Source organism: Lipotes vexillifer, unplaced genomic scaffold (assembly GCF_000442215.2).
Source record: "Lipotes vexillifer unplaced genomic scaffold, Lipotes_vexillifer_v1.1 scaffold240, whole genome shotgun sequence".
Classification (NCBI taxonomy): Eukaryota; Metazoa; Chordata; class Mammalia; order Artiodactyla; family Lipotidae; genus Lipotes; species Lipotes vexillifer.
In genome coordinates this window covers 3741407-3764796 of record NW_006797481.1, presented here as the reverse complement: position 1 = coordinate 3764796, position 23390 = coordinate 3741407, and the positions used below count along the sequence as shown (strand labels likewise).

General features: G+C 37.3%; 1 protein-coding gene across 1 annotated transcript in view; it reads right to left on the bottom strand.

Annotated features, from left to right (window-relative positions):
- Positions 1-10283, bottom strand: part of RAB11FIP2 (RAB11 family interacting protein 2) — a 38013-nt gene extending 27730 nt beyond the window's left edge. The window contains exons 1-3 of the mRNA XM_007469586.1: positions 9634-10283; positions 3811-4253; positions 2630-3098 (exon numbers count right to left, since the gene is read on the bottom strand). Of these exons, the coding sequence (XP_007469648.1) occupies positions 2630-3098; positions 3811-4253; positions 9634-9986 (1265 nt within the window). The 5' untranslated portion in view covers positions 9987-10283. The remainder of the gene's footprint in view (positions 1-2629; positions 3099-3810; positions 4254-9633) is intronic.
- Positions 10284-23390: the final 13107 nt, after the last annotated feature.

The following is a 23390-nucleotide window of genomic DNA, read 5'->3' as shown; positions in this document are numbered from 1 at the left end:
CCCCAAAAAAAAAAAAAAAAAAAAAATCAGTCACAAGTGTCCAACAGAGGACTTCCCTGGTGGCGCAAGTGGTTAAGAATCCGCCTGCCAAAGGCCTATGCAGGGGACACGAGTTCAAGCCCTGGTCCGGGAAGATCCCACATTCTGTGGAGCAACTAAGCCCGTGCACCACAACTACAGAGCCTGCACTCTAGAGCCCGCGAGCCACAACTACTGAGCCCACGTGCCACAACTACTGAAGCCTGCACGCCTCCATGACAAGAGAAGCTACTGCAATGAGAAGCCCACGCACCGCAACAAAGAATAGCCCCCTCTCGCCACAACTAGAGAAAGCCCACATGCAGCAACGAAGACCCAACACAGCCAAAAAAATAAGTTAATGAAAATAAATTAAAAAAAAAAAAGAGTCCAGGAGACTCTGTAAATGGATTTAGCACTACAGAAAAAAATAATTCACAGCATGTGTCCTAGTGATGTGAGTCTATAGCTTCAAAAGTGCATTTGGTTTAGATGTTAAGGTGAGAAATCTAAAATGTCCCATATAACTGAGGAATGATACTGGGAGGATAAATATGAATAGACTAAACTACCTCAGACTATATCCTTCCTAATTCCACTCGAGACAAAGTTGCTTTCCAAGAATTTGAACTGCACTCTCTTCCTAGATCTATTTATATTCAATCCTTCTTTTTTTATACTATTAATTAGACCTACCCCTTTATTGCAAATGTTTTACATTTATCACAAAGACGGTTTGTGACACAAAAAGGAAGAGTAACTTCTCAGGAATCTACAAATGTTTCTGTTCTTATAGCTGGCATCTCATGAATATGAAGAAGAGAAATTCTTAAAATTAAAAAAAACCTATTGTTTTTCACATATTTGCAATCATTTTATACAAATATCATGAAACAGCTAATTCTGATACAGTATTAATACTGAAGTAACCCAAAACAAAGCCTGAATTTCACAAAATGCCACACTCACTTTTAAAACATTAATTTTTAGGTCCACGTAAATAAGCCCAAGTATAAGGCAATTAAAAATTTGAGGACACCTATTTTTCCATATGCTGCCATAATTTAAAATTATTTTCCTATTGTTTCCCATTTTTCTAGCTTTTCTTTGACTTTAACATTATGTAAATTATCCAATCTCTAAGTTATCTCAGTTCTTTACAGTAATCCTCTTCAAAAAAAGTTCAGTTAAAGAGGGGAAAAAAGCAAATACATTTCTATTTACCTCTGTAGTTTAAGACTTAACCGCAATATGTGAAGTACACTATGTAAAATACCAAAATGAAATGCTTGAGAATAGCATAAAAAAACCATGGACTCTTCAATAAAATATTAATACCATATGATAAAAACATATTTCTTTGGAGTACAGTCTATAAAGAAAACTGAACAATACTTTCTAAAGCCACAACAAATACCCATTTATTGATAAAAGAAACACAAACTTTCCCTGGAAAACTCTAAATGCATGTTTTAGAAGATCAGAAGACAGGCAGGAGATCACATGCCTAAAAGGGCAATTGTTAGTACTATTTTCTGTTTATAGTAAGACAACACAAAGCACTGTTCTTGAACAAAGTATGACATGGCAATGTAAACAGCAACCACCGTTTATGGGTTCCCTATTTGGGGCCTGCCTTTGTACCATGTACTTTATCATTTATCGTCTCCCAATCCTATCAAGTAGATATCATTTTCCTTATTTCAAAGATGGAGATGCTGAGGTTGAGAGAGGTCACAGAGCTACTGAGCCAGGTTTCCCACTGGGGTCTGAACACCATACGTCCTTGCCTTGGGAAAGAACGTCTATGTTACATGGCAAACAGTCTACCATGCTCTTCCATGATGACTGCTTAAGATTCCAATAAATTCATCTTACTCTTTGCTTGAGGTTTCCTTAATCAGCTATTCCACCATTCACTTCTGCAAAATCTATCATTTTATTTAAACCATACAGTTCCAACCTGTACTAAGGAATTAGAAAAGTACTATTACATAACTGAGAACAGATTTTGAAAATCTAAACCTTATCATGATAGATTATTTCTATAAGTCATCATTACAGATACTCTTTGATGTATTTATAGTACCCACAAGGTTTACTGAATTCCGATAAACATTCACAAATAAAAACTACTTTAAATAGCCATTTAATAAGGCTGGTTAACACCTATTATGAAAACCATTAATACTTAAGCCAGCATTTCTTAAAGAATAGTCCATAGGCTGCTATTGGTCCATAACTAATCTCCAGAAAATAACATCTAGAAACACAACTTATCACCTAAATTTCTGGCTTGAATTAACACCCACTGGTGATTCACTCCCACTACGCCTCATCAAAAGCTATGCTGTTTTCTCTGTAAGTTTCGGTGAGCTTCTGGCTAACATAAGTAGAAATAAACTACAGTGGGGATTAAGAATCTTTTATCCTTCTAAGATAAAAAGTTCAATTCCAAAGATGTATGCAACACTACCCGGCTCCAAAATTAATTATAAAAATAAGATAAGAATTATTTTTCAAGTAAAATAAAAGGAATTTAAAAAGGATATTTGATACTTTCAAGTACAGTATTTTCCAAAATAGCACAATTTCCCCCCGTTAAGCTTACCTTGAAGATGGCATTATATTTGAAGCCCTGAATTTTGTTGTAAACGGATTAGTTGACTCATAATCAAAATAGTCCTGACGATTTTCACTAAATGCATTAGGTGATTTCAAGTCACAAGGGCTATCAGATCCCCCATTGTTAAGTCTATCAGATCTTCTGCTGTCTTTTTTTCCAGTCACTCTTTCAAACAGGCTAACTTTCTCCCTTTTTTCTCTTTTATTTTCTTTTCTTACTTCAGTTGATTTTGAAAATAAATTCATGCTGCTGTCCCATGATTCGCTGCTTTCTTCAAATGGATTTTTCTTCCTTGGCAGTGTTGCAAATTTTTGGGGTAATGAAGCAGTCACATTTGTAAATGGGTCATTTTGTCTTCCGAAAGACGATTCACCTTCACCCACACTGCTGTCAGGTTGGTTCATTTTAGAAGTATCAAAGCTTAATGTTCTTCTGTGTGGAGATCTGAGACTTCCTGCAAACAATTTTGTAGTTAGTACATAATCAGTGACACATTACATCACACTATTTGACATGTTCTGTGTGCATACTGCTGTTTTTAGAATGAGAGCAATTAGCTATTTAAAGATATTAACCTTTTAAAATAATCAAGGAAAACAACCTTAAAATGCTAAGGTACAGCGGTATGTAGGCTAATAACAATTAGTATCTTGCTAGACAATTAGTAATTTACTCAGCTCAGAAAGAAACAATCACATAAACAAATTATAATGTCAAAACTAAAGGTTCTGCTTGGCATCACAGTGCTATAAATTCTCAGACTTTTCTTCATCATTAGCATTACATTTACTTTCTTACTTCTGAACATTAAAGGTTTCTTTTCTAGGAACTTTCTGATGAAACGGAATATTCATTTATGCTTCAGGCTTTTGAGACAGGAGAAACGGCAGTTAAGAAAAAGAAGCCAGGCCATGAAAAGAAACCACGACTCATTTTTATTCTCTAATAATATAAATACAGTACTGAATGCAGACAAGCTCTGCCTTTAATAAACTTACCAATTTTGAGTACAGTAGGTACTCAATAAATATTTGATGACTAAATTTAGAAAATACTAGCAAGAAACTCCCAATTTTTATTCTCTAACTTTGAAGTCAAACTTTAAAAATTAAGAGGGTAGTTCAAACCATGGAGGATCAACAAGAAAGAATGCATGAGTCACTTACCACTTTCCGGAACTGCTCCAAAGGAACCTATCTGGTGTCCGAGAAGATGCGTTTGAGCAACGGTGCCAGACTTCAGCTTCTCCGTGGATACATGGGCCCCAGTTAAATCAGACATTGAATGCGCTGAAGAGAGTCGCTGAGGACCCAAAAGGAAAGGCTTTTTTGGTTTAGATTTCATCTGTATTTCACTACTTGAAAATTCAGTATTGGCATCAGGCATGTGAGAACTTGGAATGATTGCAGAAGATGTATCAGAAAATGTCCCATCATTTTTTCTACCTTTCATCTTATCTTTTAATTTTGCAAAAGGAGATCTTGTTTTGTCCTTCATTGATAAGTCAAACATACTTGCTGTCATATTGTTCCTCATAAATTGAATATTGACCTTTATCTCACCCCTGTTTTTGGCTCTTTTTCCTTGTTTGGATTCTAAACTAAACCACCTTAAAGAGAAGGAAAAACTGGGTTGTAACATGTAATGAAGAGAGGATTATTGAGCTCTGTTGTATACAAACAGCTTTTTAGGTAAAGTTACTCTACATCAAGGCAATCTAAGCACTAAACGAGAAATTGTCAGCCAGAGTGCTTCTGATTTTATTCAATGCTTCATTTAAAAAACAGATAAGTCTCTGTCATGTGGCATATACAGAAGGAATCAGTCTTTTTTGAAAAGCTATTTAGACAACTTTTTCTTTCATGATTTGAAAATCACTCATCATCAAAAATTCTTACCAACCATAGCCTATTATGTTTCCATCTGGGGTAAGTGTTGCTAATGGCTGAAGAACATTTTTTAGCATTAAAGGACACTAAGATAGAGACCCTGAAATAATTCATAAATACAAACTATTTTTGAGCACCATAAAATGATGACTAATTTTTTAATAAAATAATAAATATTTAGCCTCTATCTCAAAATAGTTGCCCTGCAAAAGCTATTAAAAGAATTTTGATAATATGGGAGACTACTCCATATAGTTTGCTAATCAAGAAAATCGCATATGATAAAATTTACATTCATATAAAATGGGTCAAAGCCTCTTCCTGAATAAAATATGCAAATTAAATAAAATGCAAGAAGTGACAAATAGTAATAAATCTTGTAAAGCGTTTTTGATGAAAAAAGAAAGCTTACATGCTTCCTCTTAGAATCTATTTGTTTCATTAACTATTGGTACTGTGACAATACCAAATAAAACTTATTTTAACTGGAGCCATATCCTATGCTTTTAGTCACTTCAGTGAATTACACTGCCCATTTTTAAATGATGTGTAAGAAGCAAAGTTTATTTTGGTTTTGTTTACAGTATTTTTATCCATGAGAACCTCTCCAACTGTTGGTGTCACAAATGGTCAGTCTACAGGGCAAACAGCCAAAAAAACTACAAACTCCAGCCTAGGAGAGAGTTTCCACAATGCTTTCACATTACTTAACAATGAAGTATATTATCCGTCCCGTATATATCCGTATATTATCGGAGACAGGTCATCATTTAAATACAGCTCTGCAAGTGTTAAATTTTCTTAGCTACAAAAGGAACTCTGATCTAATTTTACAGGATATACCAGAAGAAGCTACACTTACTATCAATTGCAAGACTGGTTCAAAGGCCTTTCCAGGCAAAAGAAAACTGGCACATAATACATATACCAGCTACATCTTAGCAAGTAACATGCAAGAGAAATTTTTTCTATTTAATTTGAAGCAATTCAATCAATTAAGATCTAGTTGCATCAAAACAAGCAACTTTTTAAAAAGAGAATATTTTATAATAGAAAGCATTAACATGAGACCCTAAATAGAGAAAATCCCTTATCTGAGGCAAATGGTGAAATTTGAAAACTCAGAGACTAGAAATAAAAAATTACAGCAATAAATTCTGTGGAATAGAGAACCTTCAACAAAACAAAGTTGAGCACTCGAAAAGCCTGGAAATGAAACAAGGTTATATACCCAATTATTAACTCACAGTTTGGGGAAACAGAGCATTTTCCATGGGGGAGAAATCCTTCCGATGGATGGCCCATGAGAAATGCTCTATTAACAACTCAGGTTATATAGAAAATAGGTGAATCCACTTTGCAAGAAATGCACCCCCCAACCCCACAAATCCCCAAACAAAACGGACCAAACAAAAACTCCAAGCATATAGGGTTTGCATGTGTATAACAAATCAAAGCAAATCTGAGGAAAAAATGAAGCAATAACCCAATAAATGTAAGGGAGTAAGGGTAATCGAAATTCATAGAATTTTAGAAATGAGACCAAATAAATCATCTAGTCTAACATCCTTATTTCACATATGAGGAAACTGAGGCACAGAGAATAAGTAACTTCTCAATGTCAGATTGGAGTCAACAAGGAAAATAGCCAAAATTGATGAATAACAGCTGCATGAAAATAGTAGTTCTTTTGTATCTAATGAATCACATATGTTAATAAGGTTAAACGCATATCAGGTTGTACCTTACAGGACACTGTATTTAATCAGGAGACATGAGAGCGAACAAAGAAGGCAATGTAGGTTTTGTCCTGCTAGAGTGTAAGCTCCTTGAAGGCAGTTTGCCTTGCACTAAATAAATGTTTACTGAATTTTCATTTCTAGAACTATATTCTTAAAACAGTCATGCTACAACCCTGTGTGTGTGTGTGTGTGTGTGTATGTGTGTGTGTGTATGTGTTGCACTGTTTTGTTCTTTGGTAAGGAAAGATAAAGACTTAGGTAAGCTTTAATGGATAAAGCAAGTCAGTGTTTGAATATAAACTGTAAAAACAGTATTTTCCTTCCTCCTCGTCAAAAAAAAACCCTCCAAAAACCCAACTGCGAAGAACTTTAATATACCAACTGAAAATATAGGCATGACAAATAACTCTAGCTGCTTTGTTTTGAAAGTGATATAATAGGGAAGTCTTAATGAGACCTTCAAGAATCATTCCAGAGATAGCACTTGTTTTCCCAGGCTTCAAAAAGATAAAATGAAGACATAGCATTTGAGGCTTAGTGGATTAATGCTGATTTTTTTTTCACCTCTGGAGTGCTGGATTTAAACTGTATATGGCCTCTGTTCAATTTTTAGTGGGCACAGGTCCATATTCAAAAACCACCACACATGTGGGAACTATTCCCAAGCAATTGGTACTGTGTGGTCAGAAATGGGACAAGATTGGCAGTAAGGGTGCCAGAGGCCAGGACGCAGGTGCACTGCAGAGCTGCACACAAAAGTCCTAAAATCTGCATGTGTTTGAGTCATACCTAACTCTAGGGACTCTGATGGTTACTACTTTTCATGAGCATTAAAAAAAAAAAAAATCAACATCACCCACTTCTGTTAAAAAAAAAAAAATCAATCGGTATTACATAACAGCACGAACTATTTTACCATTCTATTATTAAATACTGTGTTGTTTCCTTAAATCTCGTGCCAGAACCAACCCAGACATCCATTAAAGTGGGAGATACAGAAGTTCTCTTTCCATGCCCCACTCAAAGTGTTCTGGCTCAGGCCCCTCTTCCCCTCTCCTTGAAAGAAAAAAAAAGGCTTTTAATTTCAAGGTATAAAAATAAGTAAAATGATAGTTTTAGCCACCACACTTCTTGGCCTGTCACAACACAACTGGAAGACAAGCTGTAAATACTTGTCTTCAGTGTCAAGAGCAGAAACTGTCACACCCAGCAGTTCCATGGGACTTCTAAATCAGCTGGTAGCCTTCATCACTCATACCGGTTTTCTAAAAAGCACTTGGGAATATGCTGACAAGGCTCAACAATGTGCAGAATATTAAATATCTTTCTTGCAACACACCGGTGACTCAAGTCTGTCTCTTACTGGGCCATATGTACAGCTGTGCTGGAAAAGGAAGCTATTAACTATATTAAAAAACTAGAAATATTACCAATAAAGAGATCTCATCAAATACGTGGTCCCCATTTACCCACAAAGAAAGAAAATGTTAGGGATTTAATAACACATGAAAATCACTTTGAATGCAGTAACATCACAAGCGCTCCTGATAACATTTAAAAGCATTTTCCTTCCCGAAGTTCTAATCCATTTCATATAGTAGCCAATAGAGAATTTCTGTAGGGAGACTACAATATTGGAGTATCGCTTACAGCCAACTTTATTGTAATTGTGACGCTGCCAAAGATAAGGAGTAAAACAAGAAGAAACTTTAAAAGCGTATTTCATTCTCAGAATCTCTGGGTTCACACAGTTGGGCCTACTTTCACTCGGAAAACTTATATTTCAGAGAAGGCCTGTAGTATATCATCCATTAACACTAAAAGTACGGTAAATGCAGTATGAAATTTGAAGATGCAATATACTTAAAAGTTTACATTCAAAACACTTCTAAATATTATTTAGTAAGGTCATCTAAAATTGGCAATTTGAAATAAATTATTTGGTGATTATCCATTTTTCAGTTTAAATTTGATGAAGAACTCCTCAGAAGTAACTGAATGCTACTTTGTAGGTATCAAACAGTGTTATTAAAATCATTGATATATATTCAACTTTACACTCTTCTTTAAACCCTTTTCTCTCCTTTTAAAATATTTTCATCTCTTCAAATATTTATCATTTTCCTCCAGCATTCCTAGTATTACTTATCTCTCTACCCTTTTACCCTACATATATTAAACTAAAGACCTGATTAAAAAAATTTTTTTTCAATAAAAACTCCAACCAAGAGAAGCTTGCAGGAAGATATGTACAGAAAGAACATGAGATGGCTGTTTTAAAATATAAGAAAATAACATGAACTTCAAGAAAGTTATTATAAAAGTTCTTAAAAGCATAAATAAATTTCAGTCATAACTGAAACAGCAAAGCTATTTTTGAAATCTGAAGTCCTCATAAATTCAACCTATATTTTTCTCTCACTAATTACATCAACTTTAATGTTCTCTCAGACTAGAGAAATTATAAGTTTAAGCAAGGGGTGAGTATCTCTATCTCAGAAAACATACTATTTTCAATTTAAGACATATATCCTAGTTTTAACTTATATTATGGTTTTTTAAATTAGAATACATCTAACCTAAGTATGTAAGTCACATTAAAAAGCCCATGTTTTTATTGAAGATGTCATTAAATCACTTCATCACAAGAATTTAATCACTGTCTCCAATCTGACTAGCATTTAATATGGTCTAAACACACTGGCTTTACAGAACTAACTTTGAAGTAATTGCATTCAAGGTTGAGGATATCTGTACATACTTTTAAAACTTCTCTTTTAATAGCTTTAGACTCCATCAAGATGTACTGACCCTTAAATTTGAGCTAAAATAAAAGTCAACTGTGTTTATAATTATGAAATAAAATACTGAGTTCTAAATTTGGTAGTTTACCACTTAACAGCTTCAGAATTCAATTAAAAAAAAAATATATATATATAAGACGTCATATTGGCAGACTTAATTTTCTGATGTTCCATTTTCTGAAAAACTGTTAATGTTTAAAGATTGTAACAATTTACATATATGTTGTTTTACTTGGTCAACACTATGGTCCAGTCCTCTTATTAAGTAGTGAAACAATGTTTACTTAAAACCCTGCGCAAAATATTCAATTATTGAAGATGTTTACCTCAAACAAATGAGAGAGTAATGGATCATTAAAGACTCCACTTAAAAAATGTTTCTTCACAAGGGCTATTTTTACTTCAGATTCATGCAAATATGGTGTTTAAAACTGGGTCATATTTCAGTCCAAAAACCAATGCCCCAGATAGACAAATAATTTCCAAGAACAGGAAATCCATAAATGAGATAATAGTTAAACTCCCCCCAATTCAAAATAAATTACATAACTTACTCTGTTTTCCTTCTTTGTTTGTCCTCAAAGATGTCATTGAGATTGATGGCCACCTGCCCTAAAAACTTATCCAGACCCACCAGGGACCTGTGCATAACTATGAGGAAAAGGATGTATTTCTCTGGATTCCCCTGCATTAGCAAACCAGGCAGCTCAAAAGAGGCCTCTTCCTTCCAGACTGGCTCAAGGGTTTTCTCGGCTACAGAGGTGGAGTACTTTTCCTTGCCCAGCTGAATTATAGTGTATGTGTCATTGGTGCCACTTTTGCCTTTTGGCTTAAGATCTTTGGCTTGGAGCACTGTGACCTGCACGTGGGTCGGAAACCACTTTTGGGCTTGCTCGGAAAGCATCATTCTGTCCTTTTTCTCTGAACCGAGTTCACCAGCGCAGGCAGGGCCCCTCCCGCAGGGAGAGCCTGATGCCTTAAATCACTGCATCCTAAGGACACTTAACGGAGACAGGCAAACTCACAGCTGCCCGACTTCCCTACGGCTGATGTCCAAACGGCTTGCTGGGGCAGCCTGGGGGCACAGCTGCTCTGGGGGTCCCCTTTCCTCTGGAGAAGCACAGGGGCCCACCATCACCTGGCCGCGCAGTCCAGGCCTCCGCGCGGAGGCCCGCGCCTCGCGTCCGCACCTCCACGCTCCGCCGGCCCCGGGGACTGGCCCTCGGCGGCGACTGGTGGCTCCCAGGCCTCCGGGCAGGTGAGGCCAGGCCGCCAAGGCCCGAACGGAGGGCGGCAGAGGTGGGAGAGCGCCCCCGCCCCAATTCGCAGCCCCGGGCTTTCCGCCCGCCTCCTCCGCGCCTCCCGCCCGCCCGGCGCTGGTCCGCGGGCCCGGCTGGGCTCCTCCTCCCGACCCCGGTAATACGAACCGCCGGCGGCTCGTGCGGCCTCGCTCCCTCTCGCAAACCTCACCCGCCTCCTCCCCCTCGCCTCGGCTCCTCCTCTCGGGCGGGCCTGGGGGCGGGGGCGGGTCGCTGTGGGGTGGAGTGGGACCCGGGGCGGGGAACGCTGCCGCTCCGGCGCGGAAGGACCGCGGGGTGGGCCGCTGGCGGAAGGACGGCGGGCGCGGGTCTCGGCCTAGCCGAGCCGGCGGCTCCTAGCACCAGGCAGGCGGCGGCACTTCCGGGTTGTTCTTCTCCATCTTGATCTCGGGAATGCGACGGGGCGGGGCAGGGCCGGGCGGGGCCCGGGGTCAAGGGTCAGCACCTCCCCGGTTGCCGTGGTGACCGGGGGCGTGTCCTGCGGGCGCTGAGGCCGTGAGCTAGGCGCCCAGTGCTGGAGGTTCCTCGAGCAGGGGGGCTCTGGGGACAGCGGGAGACTGCTCCGAGAGGAGACAGTCAAGGCCCAGGGCACGCCCAGTCTTGGGAGAGACCCAGTTTCAATCTTTGGAAGCTGTCTTTGCTGTACCGTGGATGCCCAGTGCCTGGCACCGAGCTGGCGTTGGATGAGTGGTGGTGAAATAAATCAGCCCCTTTAACTGGCCGGCCGAAAACATACTTTTCCCCAACCCCTTATCCACTCTTCCCTTTTTGAAACGAGAGAAGGCTGCTAATAGACTGGAATGACATCCCCCACTCAGACGACAGGAAAAAGGGAAGCGGATAAAAGATTCCAAAGCTAACACAGGGGTTAATAAATTAGATCCTGGGAGGCACTGGGCTGGAGTCAGAAGACCTGGTTCTGATCCCACATCTGCCACCATCGAATGTATGACCTTGGTCAAGTCATTTCCCCTCCCTGAGCCTCGTTTTCTTCACAGGTAAAACAGGTCTCCGTAAAGTCTGAGACACCATCGCCACTCTGTGGGCGTCCAAAGGACCCCCTTGGGCACTCACAGTCTGTTAGTCTATCTAACTTCAGAAGCCAAACGCAGCGGTGATTCTGGTCCTATTCAGCTAAGAAAAGCAAACAGCCTCTCTCACCAAGGGCAACCGACAAGTTCCTTACCTGCCCTGAGGGCAAGTCCTGAGGGACACCAGCGCTGTTGGAATGGAAGGGACGGTGTTAAGAGAAGAAAATGTGGATGTGTTAATACTGCATTTTTTCTGAAACCAGCCTGATCTAATGGGAAAAGTTTGGGTAATGGCTGATGAGTCAGGAGCCTTGCTTGATGTTCTGATTGCCAGAAATTCAGTACAAAGCTTGTGATGGGCACTTAGCTTCCTGAGACAAGGAACTTAGATTCTGGGAGCCTGGATTTCCTAGTCCATAAATTGTTGATAAAATTGCTACTATAGAGTTGGGAGGGGTATTAATAGATTATACATATTCATTTCCTGGCATAGTATGGAACATAATTCTAAGTGTCCCTTCCTCCCTCTATTTATTACAAGATACATTCTATCTTTATTGTATTTATTTCTGTTCATGTCTTATCCTCCCAAGGAAAGTCTAACCTCTTTGGATTGCCTTGTGTATCATGGATCATCACTTCACAGTGTTTAGCAGGCAATAGACACTCAATTATTGAATGCCCTTCTCCCTTTACAAGACTAATTCTGAGAGTAAAACAATATGATAGATGTGCATACACTTTTCCAACTTAAAATGACTATAAAAGTGTAGGGTATTGTGTTTATTATTTTCAGGCAATGTTTAAAACTTTTCAATTTGGGGAGAACATTGTGTTCTCTATGTTTTCTCGCTATCCTCATGGATACTAGCTGCAGCACTTAAAACTCTTAAGAAACAAGGGTCTTTTCATTGTTTTTTGAATGGAGGTATGGGAGGGCCCAATGCATTTGTGTCAGAAGAGCAACCGTACAGTTGGAAAACCTTAGGGGGAGAGGGGTTAACGTTATATATTATTTTAATCTTATGGAAAGAAGATACTCTCCTGACTCTAAAGGACAGCACCACAAACCTCAAAACTACTCAGATTCTAGCACATTCTTTCAGGGACCCACTGACACTTGCTCGCATCTATAGATTTCATTTATTGGAAACCACAGTTTTTTAGTGCTGCTTACACACAGTGGCTGGTGTATGTTCTGTATGAAGTAGGCACTCTAAAAAGAGACATTAGATTAATTTATCACCAAGATATTCAGGGAAGCAAACTACAGATGAATCTTGAATAATCTTGATCCATCTAGAATGAAAAGACCTGGTTTTAGGTCATTCTGATGAAAGTTTACTATAAAATGTAAAAAAGAGGCAGAATTTTCCATCTCTGAGAGACAGTGTATGAAAAAGCCATGTGTAGAAAACAGAACAAAATCATCATACTGTTAATATTGCACCTGGATCCCAGAGTGGGCAGTTGTCAACCTGAAAGAAAAATATTCTCAGGGATTTTTAAAGGGTGCATTGGAATAGTCAACAGTGAAATTTCAACCAGTATGTCCAGGGAGAAATAAATTGACACCTGAAACTTACAAAAACAAGATAAACATCATGAAAAAAACTTAAGTGTAGAATTGTTATAAATTGCATTTTAAAAGTCATCATGTCTCTATTAAAAGTTGTAATTAAATAAGAAATAGGCAACTATAATAGTGAATGTGTGTTTCTAAAGAGCTTAAAATTGTTTGGTAAGCTTTATCAATGATTATAAACTTGTTTACAAGTATCATTTCACCCATCTGAAATATAGCCATCTCTAGGGTGGAAGTTGGCAGCAATGATTCACAGCAACGCAGTAACAGACTTCAACAAAATTCAGGGAATACTCTAAAAGCAAGAGCTGAACAAATGGAATTACTAACATCTCTCCCTGTTGCACCTAAATTTCTTTTGAGTTTTCCAAAAACTTGGCTAGAGCCAAAATTGTTTAGTTTTACTATCTGGCAAGATCAGAAGTCATGACTTAATGTTCTAAGCCAAAATAAGAAAATAGTATATTTTTGCCCCGGAGAAAGCAAATAAACAAACAAATCAAAATGAACTAAATAGAATCTTGAATTGCATTATAAAAGTGTTTTTCTATAAGAAGGTTTTTTTTTTCTTTTTTGATTATTTGTACGAAGAGTAAAAACATGTCAGTCGAGTCAAATATATGGTTGGCTCACTGTGAAATATAATGGTAATTATGTAAGATCTGAGATCAAAGTGGTTCTACAAAAATGTTTGTTGTCTTACAGTCTAAAGATTCTTTTTACTAATTTAAAAATATACAAGGACCATAATTTAAACAGGGAAAAAGGATTGCATTCATAAGGACAACATACCAGAATTAAAGGAGTCACTTTTTAAAAATTACCCTATGACTAATGATATGTCCAGAAATGTTTGGTGTAATTCCAAAAATCAAGGGCTTGGAAAAATAACATATCTTAAAGGAGGAAAATGCTGAAATTTCTAACTGTTAACAATACTGCTGCAATGAATAAAAATGATTTGGCCAGAAAGTAAAAATAATCAATATTTATTCTTCAATAGCGGAGGATTCCACAGACGAAAATATTTACTAAATGCTGCACCTTTAATAAAATCCCATAAGGATACTTATTCTAAGCATCATCGTGAATCTTTCAATTTTTTTCCCCCTTTGGACATCAGCATCTTCAAAATTAAGACTTGCAAATCTATTGTAGGACAATTATAGTGCTCTTAGTTTTTAAATAGCCCACATATACATTGCATAACATATATATTATGTACCAGATATTGTTTTCCAGATGGAGGTTCAGAAACACAGGGCAACAAGAAGCTTTCCCAATGTACAATCTTCAGACTTCAGATACACACACACACACACACACACACACACACACACACATGCTGCAAATATACATACAACTCAATGTATATAAAATCCCAATGTACAATCTTCAGACTTCAGGTACACACACACACATATGCTGCAAATATACATGCAACTCAATGTATATAAAATCTATATACATATACAGTATGGCAAAACTCAGGGTTATGTTGGAGATACATACATAGATAAACTCCACATAATCAGTCAAAAAGTAGACTTGGCAAGCCGATTAGAAATTATAATAGCTATTAACTAGTATTGGGGTTTTTTGGTGATTGTTTTGTTTGTATCTATCACTGATTAATTTGTCTCCGGGATTGGGCAGTGTATGGACACAGTTTGTGATGCAGGAGAAGCAGTGTGGTGTGCAGTTTAAAGTGCTCTAGTCAACAGCCTGTATCCCAGGGCTACGGGTTCCTAGCTACATATGTTTAGGGAAGTAATTTTCCTTCTTTGGACTTCTGTTTATTCATTTGTAAAGTAAGAGTCTATAATAGGAACCACTTAAAGCATTTTCTGTCATTTAATAATTTGAAGTACGTCCATAACACAAAGAAGCAAATTGCATTATCATTATCTAATTGAATTTGGTCAATATACTAAAGCAGATCCCTTTTTATGTAATTTATTAATGAAGGATTTTCTAATTCAGGAGAAAACGATCTTCAAAATGAGAGCTCTCTCTCCCAGATGAAAATGACCATCACAGAAAGGAAGTAAATATAACTTTTATTTATAGACCCTGCATGAGGAAATCGACACTAACAACTCAAGATTTGGAAGAAATTACATAAAGCGGTTTTGAAAAGTATTAAACTTTTCATTTGTAGTAATAAACGTAACTTCTATTCATATTACTTGTAGCTTTTTCAATGTATGAAGACATGCTGAGATGGGTAAGAATTTGTGGACCAGAATTCATATTTGTACATAAAAATGTTTTGTATGGATGCTTTTTAATTTCCTCTTCATGGTATCTTACTATTATGTTGTGCAATTTTTGTTTCCTCAACAAAGTCAATACATGTTAATGCACAGAACATGAACTGATTTACTTTAATACTTTATAGTATTGGGTCAAATGAATAAGCCCAATTTGATCTTTTCTCCTTCCAAAGGATGTTTAAATTGATTCTAATTTTTCAGTATCATAGACAATGCTGCAGAGATATCCATATATGTCTCCTATGCACATGTGCAGGGAATTTTTTTTTTGGTAATTGTGCCTCTTTTTGACAACTGACAATGAAATTATTAGGAGTTTGTGAATGATAGTGTGAGAAACCCATGGGCCTGAGCATCAGAAGACATGAGTTCTAATTCTGGCTCTGCAGCTAAGGAGTTGTAGATGTGACAAGTCATAATCTTTCTGTGCCTCTGAGGCCCCTTCCACCTCCAGAATTCTCAAAGTTATATATAAAAATAAATAGATAAAATGCTGTACATAATATATTATATATTACATACAACATAATATATTATAAATTTTACACGTTGTATATAGTATATAATATCTAATAACATATCATATATGCATATATAATATGTATAATTTATAATATATTATAATTTAATAGATATATTATAATGTATAATAATGTTATATGTTAATATATATGATTTGTTTCTACGTATACATATATTGTATATATTGATAAAGTAAACTAAGTTAATATATGTATGCAATTACTGAAAAGCAGAGATTATTGCTATTGGAAAAAGGTTTTGCAAATACACAGGTATCTGTCTTCAAGCTGTGGTTGTCACACCATCATGAGTCTTACTGAAATCTTCCAAAACATTGCTACTTGTATGGATTTATGTGGAAGTTAACAAGGACAGGATAACTTTATTATTGAAGGAAATGTTTATCAGAGTTACATAAACTTATCATCCTTGTACTCTGTAAACATCTGTTAATATTTTTTCATGACCAGTTAAAATCCAAGATGGAGGATTTTTAGAAACAAATAATAAGGGATTAGAATTACAATATTTCTGGAACTAATATATATGTTCTTTTGGAGAGCATTTTTTTATACTGGTGAGCAGCTTGCAAAACCATTTGATGGGATGTTTTTCTCCCCCTACATAAGATCTACTGCTCTCTCCCTTTCTACTTATTTAATCTATCCAAAACAAAGTAGAGGACTTTAAAAGTATTTGTTATATTTTGTGTGTTTGATATAAAGCCTGGGGAAAAGCATTTCATTTTGAGGGCTAGACCCAACTCTTCTTGCTCCAAGGTCAGATTTCTGCTAAGCAGTTTTCAATCAGCCTGAACAATGTTTTAGTCCATCTGAATGTCTGATAATAAAAATAGTTTTGGCTTAGAACCGGGTGCTTATCTTTTACATGGTCTGGATTAGGTCACCTTCCGAGCACTTACAGGTTATGATATAGGGAACGATGATTTTGAAACCATATTATAATCATTTTCTAGTTATTGAAATGATCATTGATGATCTACATAGCCAAAATTAAGCGTCGGACTTAGTTTGGCAAAGTAGACCTAAAAGCAATACTTGCTTCCAAAAAGTGAAGGAATAATGGAAGGAACATTGGACTGAGAGAGGCCATCTGGGTCAACCAACCAACAGTATGTATGACCTTGAGCAACTTAAATTCTTCTTTAGTAAAATAGCAACTTGTACATTTCTTCTACTTCCAAACTTGGATCTCAGGTTATCCAGAAATACTTCCCAATGGACTCACATCATCAAGCAGCTGTGTTTTACCGTGGTTGTTTATCAGGCTTACCCAGGAGGATAAGGTATTTAGATTGTGTAATTTGTGCCTGTAACTGTGCTCTTGTAACCTGAGGTCTTAAGAAAAATTAAGGAAGTTTTTTAAAAAAAAACTCCTGTCCAAACTACAAAGTGCATTGTATGAATTTCTAAGCTCAAGTTTTGACTAAATCATCTTTGTAATTTCAAGGGGGTTTTGTTTGCCTTTTCTACATACACTTGGACATTGGAAAGGAATGGAGCAAACTAGCTTTGTAAAAATGAAGTCCGGTGCATTAGGCACCTCAGGAATCAAGGGCTTGCAACATTTTCTAAAACAAGACTTTCTCCAAAGCTCCTGGGATACAGGCACTCACTCAGATAGAAACATTCACTCAACTTTCATTGAGTGTCCATCCCAGGAAAGGTTTTGTCCCTTGGGCACTAACTACCAGTGTGACCTCTGGAAAATGATGTAAACTCTCTAAATTTAGGTTTGCTCATCTGCCAAATGGGTTGTTGGGAGGATGAAATGAGGGGTCATGTAAAGTTCAGAGAAGGCCTGGCACGTAGGAAGTCCTCAAAAGATGTTCATTGCTATTGGGTTGGTGATACAGTTCCAATTCTCTTTGCAATGGCTTTCCTCATATCTGAAGGCAATGGCTAGCAGCTCGGTTGTTCTGGGCTATTCTTCACCAAGGGGTTAAGGGTCTGGAGCTGCAGCAGGTGCTTCTCTAGCTCAGCAGGTGAGAGCCAGCCGGTGGAGACCCTGAGTTACTTTAGTTTCAAGCCAAACCCAATGTTGTTAGACACTTTTTTCCAAATAAAAATAAAATAACTCCTTAATATTTCAGACCTTCATTTAACATTTAATACTGACTTTTTAAAGTATCATTTTAACAACTTTATTAGACAGATTTTGAGTTGAAGAAAAATAACGAAGACTCCCTAAATTATGTACCTTCTATCTCTGCAAGTAGCTGAATTAGAAACTTAAGTAATAGATCATATACCAGATAATATTTTAATATACTAGATTTTTACTTAGAATTGTGATGAATTTAAAAACAAAAGTATGACATCCTTTGGTACACCTAGTAAGATAAACATTCAGCGACTAATCAGTGTTTTCGAACTCCCGTGTACCACTCTAATTTTAAGCATGTTATCTCTGTACTAATAATAATAGCTAATATTTGCTGATTGCTCACCTTACGCTAAATTCTTTAACATTGCATTCTCATTTAATTTGAAAGAGATAAAGCTATAGGCAACACAAACATCACCATTGCCTTTTCCTATCCCATCACAAAGAAGGAGGAAGGTTGTACAGTAGACTGTCCTCTTATGCATTGCTCACACCAGGATGAGGCAGGAAACTTGGAAACCAAATCCTTCATATCCTTTGAACAACTCTTGTACCTCAATTGGCTTTAAGCATTATCGTAGCATCCTTGACACAATCCCAGAGCCTAACACTGCTTTGGTGAAAGCGCAGAGACAAACAAAAGACAGTTGATCTATTTTGCAGCTCATGGCATACTCCCTGGAGCAGCAGCCTGTTCTGTGGTGTTTGGCATCCACAAACTACAGAGGGATTGTAATGTATTAGTGAACGCTATCCATTGAAAAACAAGTCACTTTTGATATCACTTCATTCTTCTGCTTTCACAGCTCAATGTTGGGAAATTGTTGGGTTTTCATTCAGGAGACCAAGGCTCACGTAGCACCTCAGCCTACTAATTATATTTATTAGACATTTGCTGGAGAGTAAAACACAATAATGTATGGAAAAACATGCTGTAAACTATAAAGAATTTTACAAATATGAAATTTTATCAGAGGTTTTAGTCCTGTATCTCTCACATGCATGCCTACTAGCATTCACACTTTTTCTTCTAGCATCAATAGTTGTTTAGAATGATAAGTGTTGGACAGATTTAAAAGAAAGAAAATTCTAGTTTACCATCATTCAAGCTAAGTTCAACTCAATCAAATTTATAGGGTAATGAATAAATAATAACTTGAAAGCTACATAGATAAATATATGTGATGGGTCAAATACACTGTACTTAGACAGACTAAATTTAAATTTATTATGGAAGGAGAATCCCAGTACCCTCTTGGAAAAACACACCTTAGCAAGCTCATGTGGTTGTTAAGGTTGATAATACGTTGATAACACCTTACGTGCTTCTCATTCTTAGTTATACCTGGTCCCCTTGTGACTTTCCTCATAGTTTCAGGCAGCAGCTAGGAAAACCAGACTTACTGCACCAGGGTCCAGTATCAGCTTTGCCATGTCAAAGTAACCAGTAAGGGAAGAGGTAACAAAAGCCAGAGTTTATGCAGTAAACAAAGAATTTTGGAAGAATGCAATTGATGGAAGAATTACACTGGACATTTTACTGGTCAGGGAGAAGGGAAAAAATAAGGATACTGGCACAGAAGGTCAAGCTTGTTTGATATTTTTTAATGTGTGCATGACATTTCTCTTCCAGCTTTTGTTGAGCATAAGAATTGGGCATATTGTTGATAGAGCCTCCAGACCAAAAGCGGTTATCGCTTGTATCTTGTCTCCTGGGAGGGTCCTTGAAAGTGAGCAAGGTACTAGAGCTCCCCACTCTTTTGCACCACGCTGCCTTGGAGCAGCAACTGTAGCAGTAGAACATCAGGGCAGGGGAACCCTAGGTAGAGAAGATCCAAGGTAACCCCCTGAGACTCCTGTCATCAGAGAGGCACCAGAAAACTACTGAGAATTTCATCTTCCCCAGAGAGGTCTGAAAGTGACTAAGAAACCACTGGTAGACTTAAATGATCGTCCAAATCTGGACTGGAAAGGTTTGGAGTACACGGATCCAAGACCAGGAACTGACCATGATGGCACCTACACATATTGCTATACATAAGGAGATGCTATTGGGAACAGATTCCAACAGCCATGGACGCACCCTGGCTGGTCCCCTGGGCCTCAAATTCATTTCAGCCCTTAGAATTTCAGTTCTGTCCCAGGGAGAAGGGTAGGGAGGCAGAAATTATTACCTGAGTTTAAAACCTGAAATTATTAAATTTATCCAGTTATGTTTTCTGGATGAATTTTGACAGGGATAGAAATGGGAGTATCAAAACAGAGATTAAGTTGAATAATAGGCAAAGTAGTTACATTTCTTACATATCACCCCAGGCTGTGGCCTAACATACTATACTCACCACAAGGGGTAATACATTATAAGCAAAGTGAAGTGATTGCCAGAGCCCATGGATTTGAGGGGTCCCTCCATGATGCTATAAGATGGTGTTGGATCCCCTTTTCTACTGGCTTATGGTGGTACATTAGGACTAAATGTTAAAATGTATTAGCATATATAACAAACACTACAAATGTGTTAACCTGAAGTGATGTCTCTAGTGAACTTGGTCCTAAAAATCGCCTGCGGTGGATTGGACACCTGACCTCTCAACAGCAAACGGAAAAGATGTAGAGCCTTGGTTGATTCCAGTGGCAGTTGAAATTGATATTGTGGTGAGGCTTCTTGCAAAGTTAATGCAAATTTTGCATGCATCCATGGAAGTGTAGTCCATGAAGGTGCTCCAGTATTCCCCTTCACTCCCCTCTCCTGTTGCAGCGGATCACTGATCTGTGCCCCGACCCGAGGACCTTTCCTCTGCACAGGTAAGGCGTCTCATCCCTTGTCAAGGTTCTGCGTCTTCCATTCTCCCTTCTCCCTCCTGCATCTCAGCTGTTTTCTTCTCTACTAAATCTCATCAATATACATATTCTCCAATACTTCGCATAGTAAAACAATAATCGCTCATTTGACCTTACATCCCCTCCAGCTACCACCCCACTTTTCTATTTCTTTTTGGAGGAAAACTTCCTGAAAGTCTTGTCAAGATTTGCTCTCTCTTTCTCCCATTTTCTACTGAATGTGCTCCAATCAGATTTTGTCTTCCCTACTCTACACCAACATGTTGCCAGGGTCAATGGTCAGTCCTCATCTTATTGGGCAGATTAGCAACATTTGATACAGTTAATCACTTAAAGCTTTCTTTCATTCATGAGGTAAAACTGATGTTAGAATTTAGGGAGCAAAGACGTCTTAGAACAACACCAAGGTTCAAAGTGATGGCCTACTCTGTTACAGTATTGGGTGTATTATAGTTTAATGTCATTGTGATATATGATGATTAGTAACGAAAATATAAACCAAGAGCTAGTTTCCTGTACTCATTTAGTGTATTTTTTTTCAATTATATTTAAAATATGTTTTATATCCACCCACTGCTTCCACCATAAAAGTTATCAAACAGGCTATACTAGGTGCTTCTCTAAAAAGCATGATCACTAAAGACAACTCTTATTTGGTAGCTCTAACAAGAGACTTGGAGCTTGGACTTCAGGTGTAAATATCTGCATCCTGGGACCTTTCTCTGGTTCGGTGATGTTAAGAGTCTCACAGACCCAGTTCAGCTTTTCTTGAGGCAGGGCATATCAGAGTAGCTCTGACGCTATCCCCATGGCTGTGGCTGGATGGAGGGAGAAAGCTGGGACCCCACAGTTTGCAGAGGATTTCACCTTTATCAGGGATGTGGACAGAGCCAATTCTCTTGGACTAGGCTGTTGGTAGGCAACTACGATGAATGACATATAAAACATTAAAACACAGACATTGAAGACTTTTGGTGTGGGTCAAGTTTCAGGGTCAAGCTTCATATAGGAACAAAAATGCATTCTATTTCTCAGCTTAAATGAAATGAAGTGTTCACAATCACTAAATGTAAGCTCTTGTAATGTCGATGTTGTATGATGGAAGCCCATATTACTCCAAGTATTTATTTCTACATTCTATTAGTGTTTGTAGATTTTTTTCTTTCAATTGTTGGACTAATAATGACTGCAAATTATAATTGCTAATATTCTCTAGAGTAGAAAGCTTTCAAATCACCTCCCAGCGTTAATACCTATTTAAAAAAAACTGAGTTGCATTTGGAATTTCCTGGATTCTTCTGTTTGTCATGCAAATATTCAGCTCTGCTCTTTTTATGATAATATGAAATAAAGTAGTTTCTCATAGTAACATTGTAAATCATTTGCTTTCTATTACATACAGCTGGTTTTATTACTGTAATGATTTTCTGTGAGCGCCTATTGCAGAACGCATAAGATGCAATGTGATATTCCTTTATTCAGAATTTATATGTAATTATTGTTTGCCCAGAAATAATGAGACAATTTGGAAATACAGTAATTTATTGTAATACATTTCTTTTTAATATGTATCTACAATGAGGGGGAAAAATCTAAATTTCTAAAAATGACATGCCATCTCTTTTTGTTGTATAGACTAGAGTTTTCATCTCACTGAAAATTCAGAATCAAAATCAAAAACAGCTGAGGTAGTTACTCGGGTGCCTTCCTTCAGCTTATTCAAAAGAATATAGGATGAACGGTAAGAATTAAGTAAACCACAAATTATTTTGGAGTGTCTGGTTTGCATTATAAATAAATTTTTCACTGCTGGTTGTTTTTTCAAAAATATTGCCTGTATTTTTGATATTCATTCCTGTGATCTAATGTAAACTATGTCCTACCAGTTTAACGTATTGTTTGTTCATGATTACATTTTTTTATTACAGTCATATGCTGTAAATATTTCTCACTCTGCTCTTTTGGCTCTCCCCCAAATAGCAATAGTCTTTAAGACATGTCATGGAAAGTGTTATTAAGAAAACTATCCCCCTTTCATGTTGGCACATACTAATTTCACACCTTGAATAGAGTCTAACCACATCAACAACGACATATCCATTTTTAAGACATGGAATTAAAGTTTATTTATTAAGAGGCAACAACAACAAAAAGTCAAAATAAAGCATCACTCTGGCACCAAAATTTTTTTCCTTATTGGTCTGGACAAGAATTTTAAAATACTTGATGGTAAATTTGCATTAGTTTGTAGTTTGTAGTTTGGTTTGTGAACCTTTTCTTATACTTGAAAATGGTAAATTTAGATAATATTCTCATATTTCATTCTTAATTACAAAGGTAGTATCACCATCACAATGTATCCTGTATAACAGGGAAGAAAGAAGATTTCTAGGTATTGTCTGCAGGCCATATATTTTAGAAGTGTGTTTAATTCTCACTACAGTGTTCTGTTTTATTCTCATTTTCTTGGTGGCTCCGTATGAAGGAGCAGAAAGTTTATGAGAGGGGGCAGAGCAGGGCAACACTGTACCAAGAAAGGTTTTGTGAGGCAGGTGTGATGGATAGGATTCTCTTCTTTGAAAAGGGCATTAGTCGTGGCGGGGGCAGCGT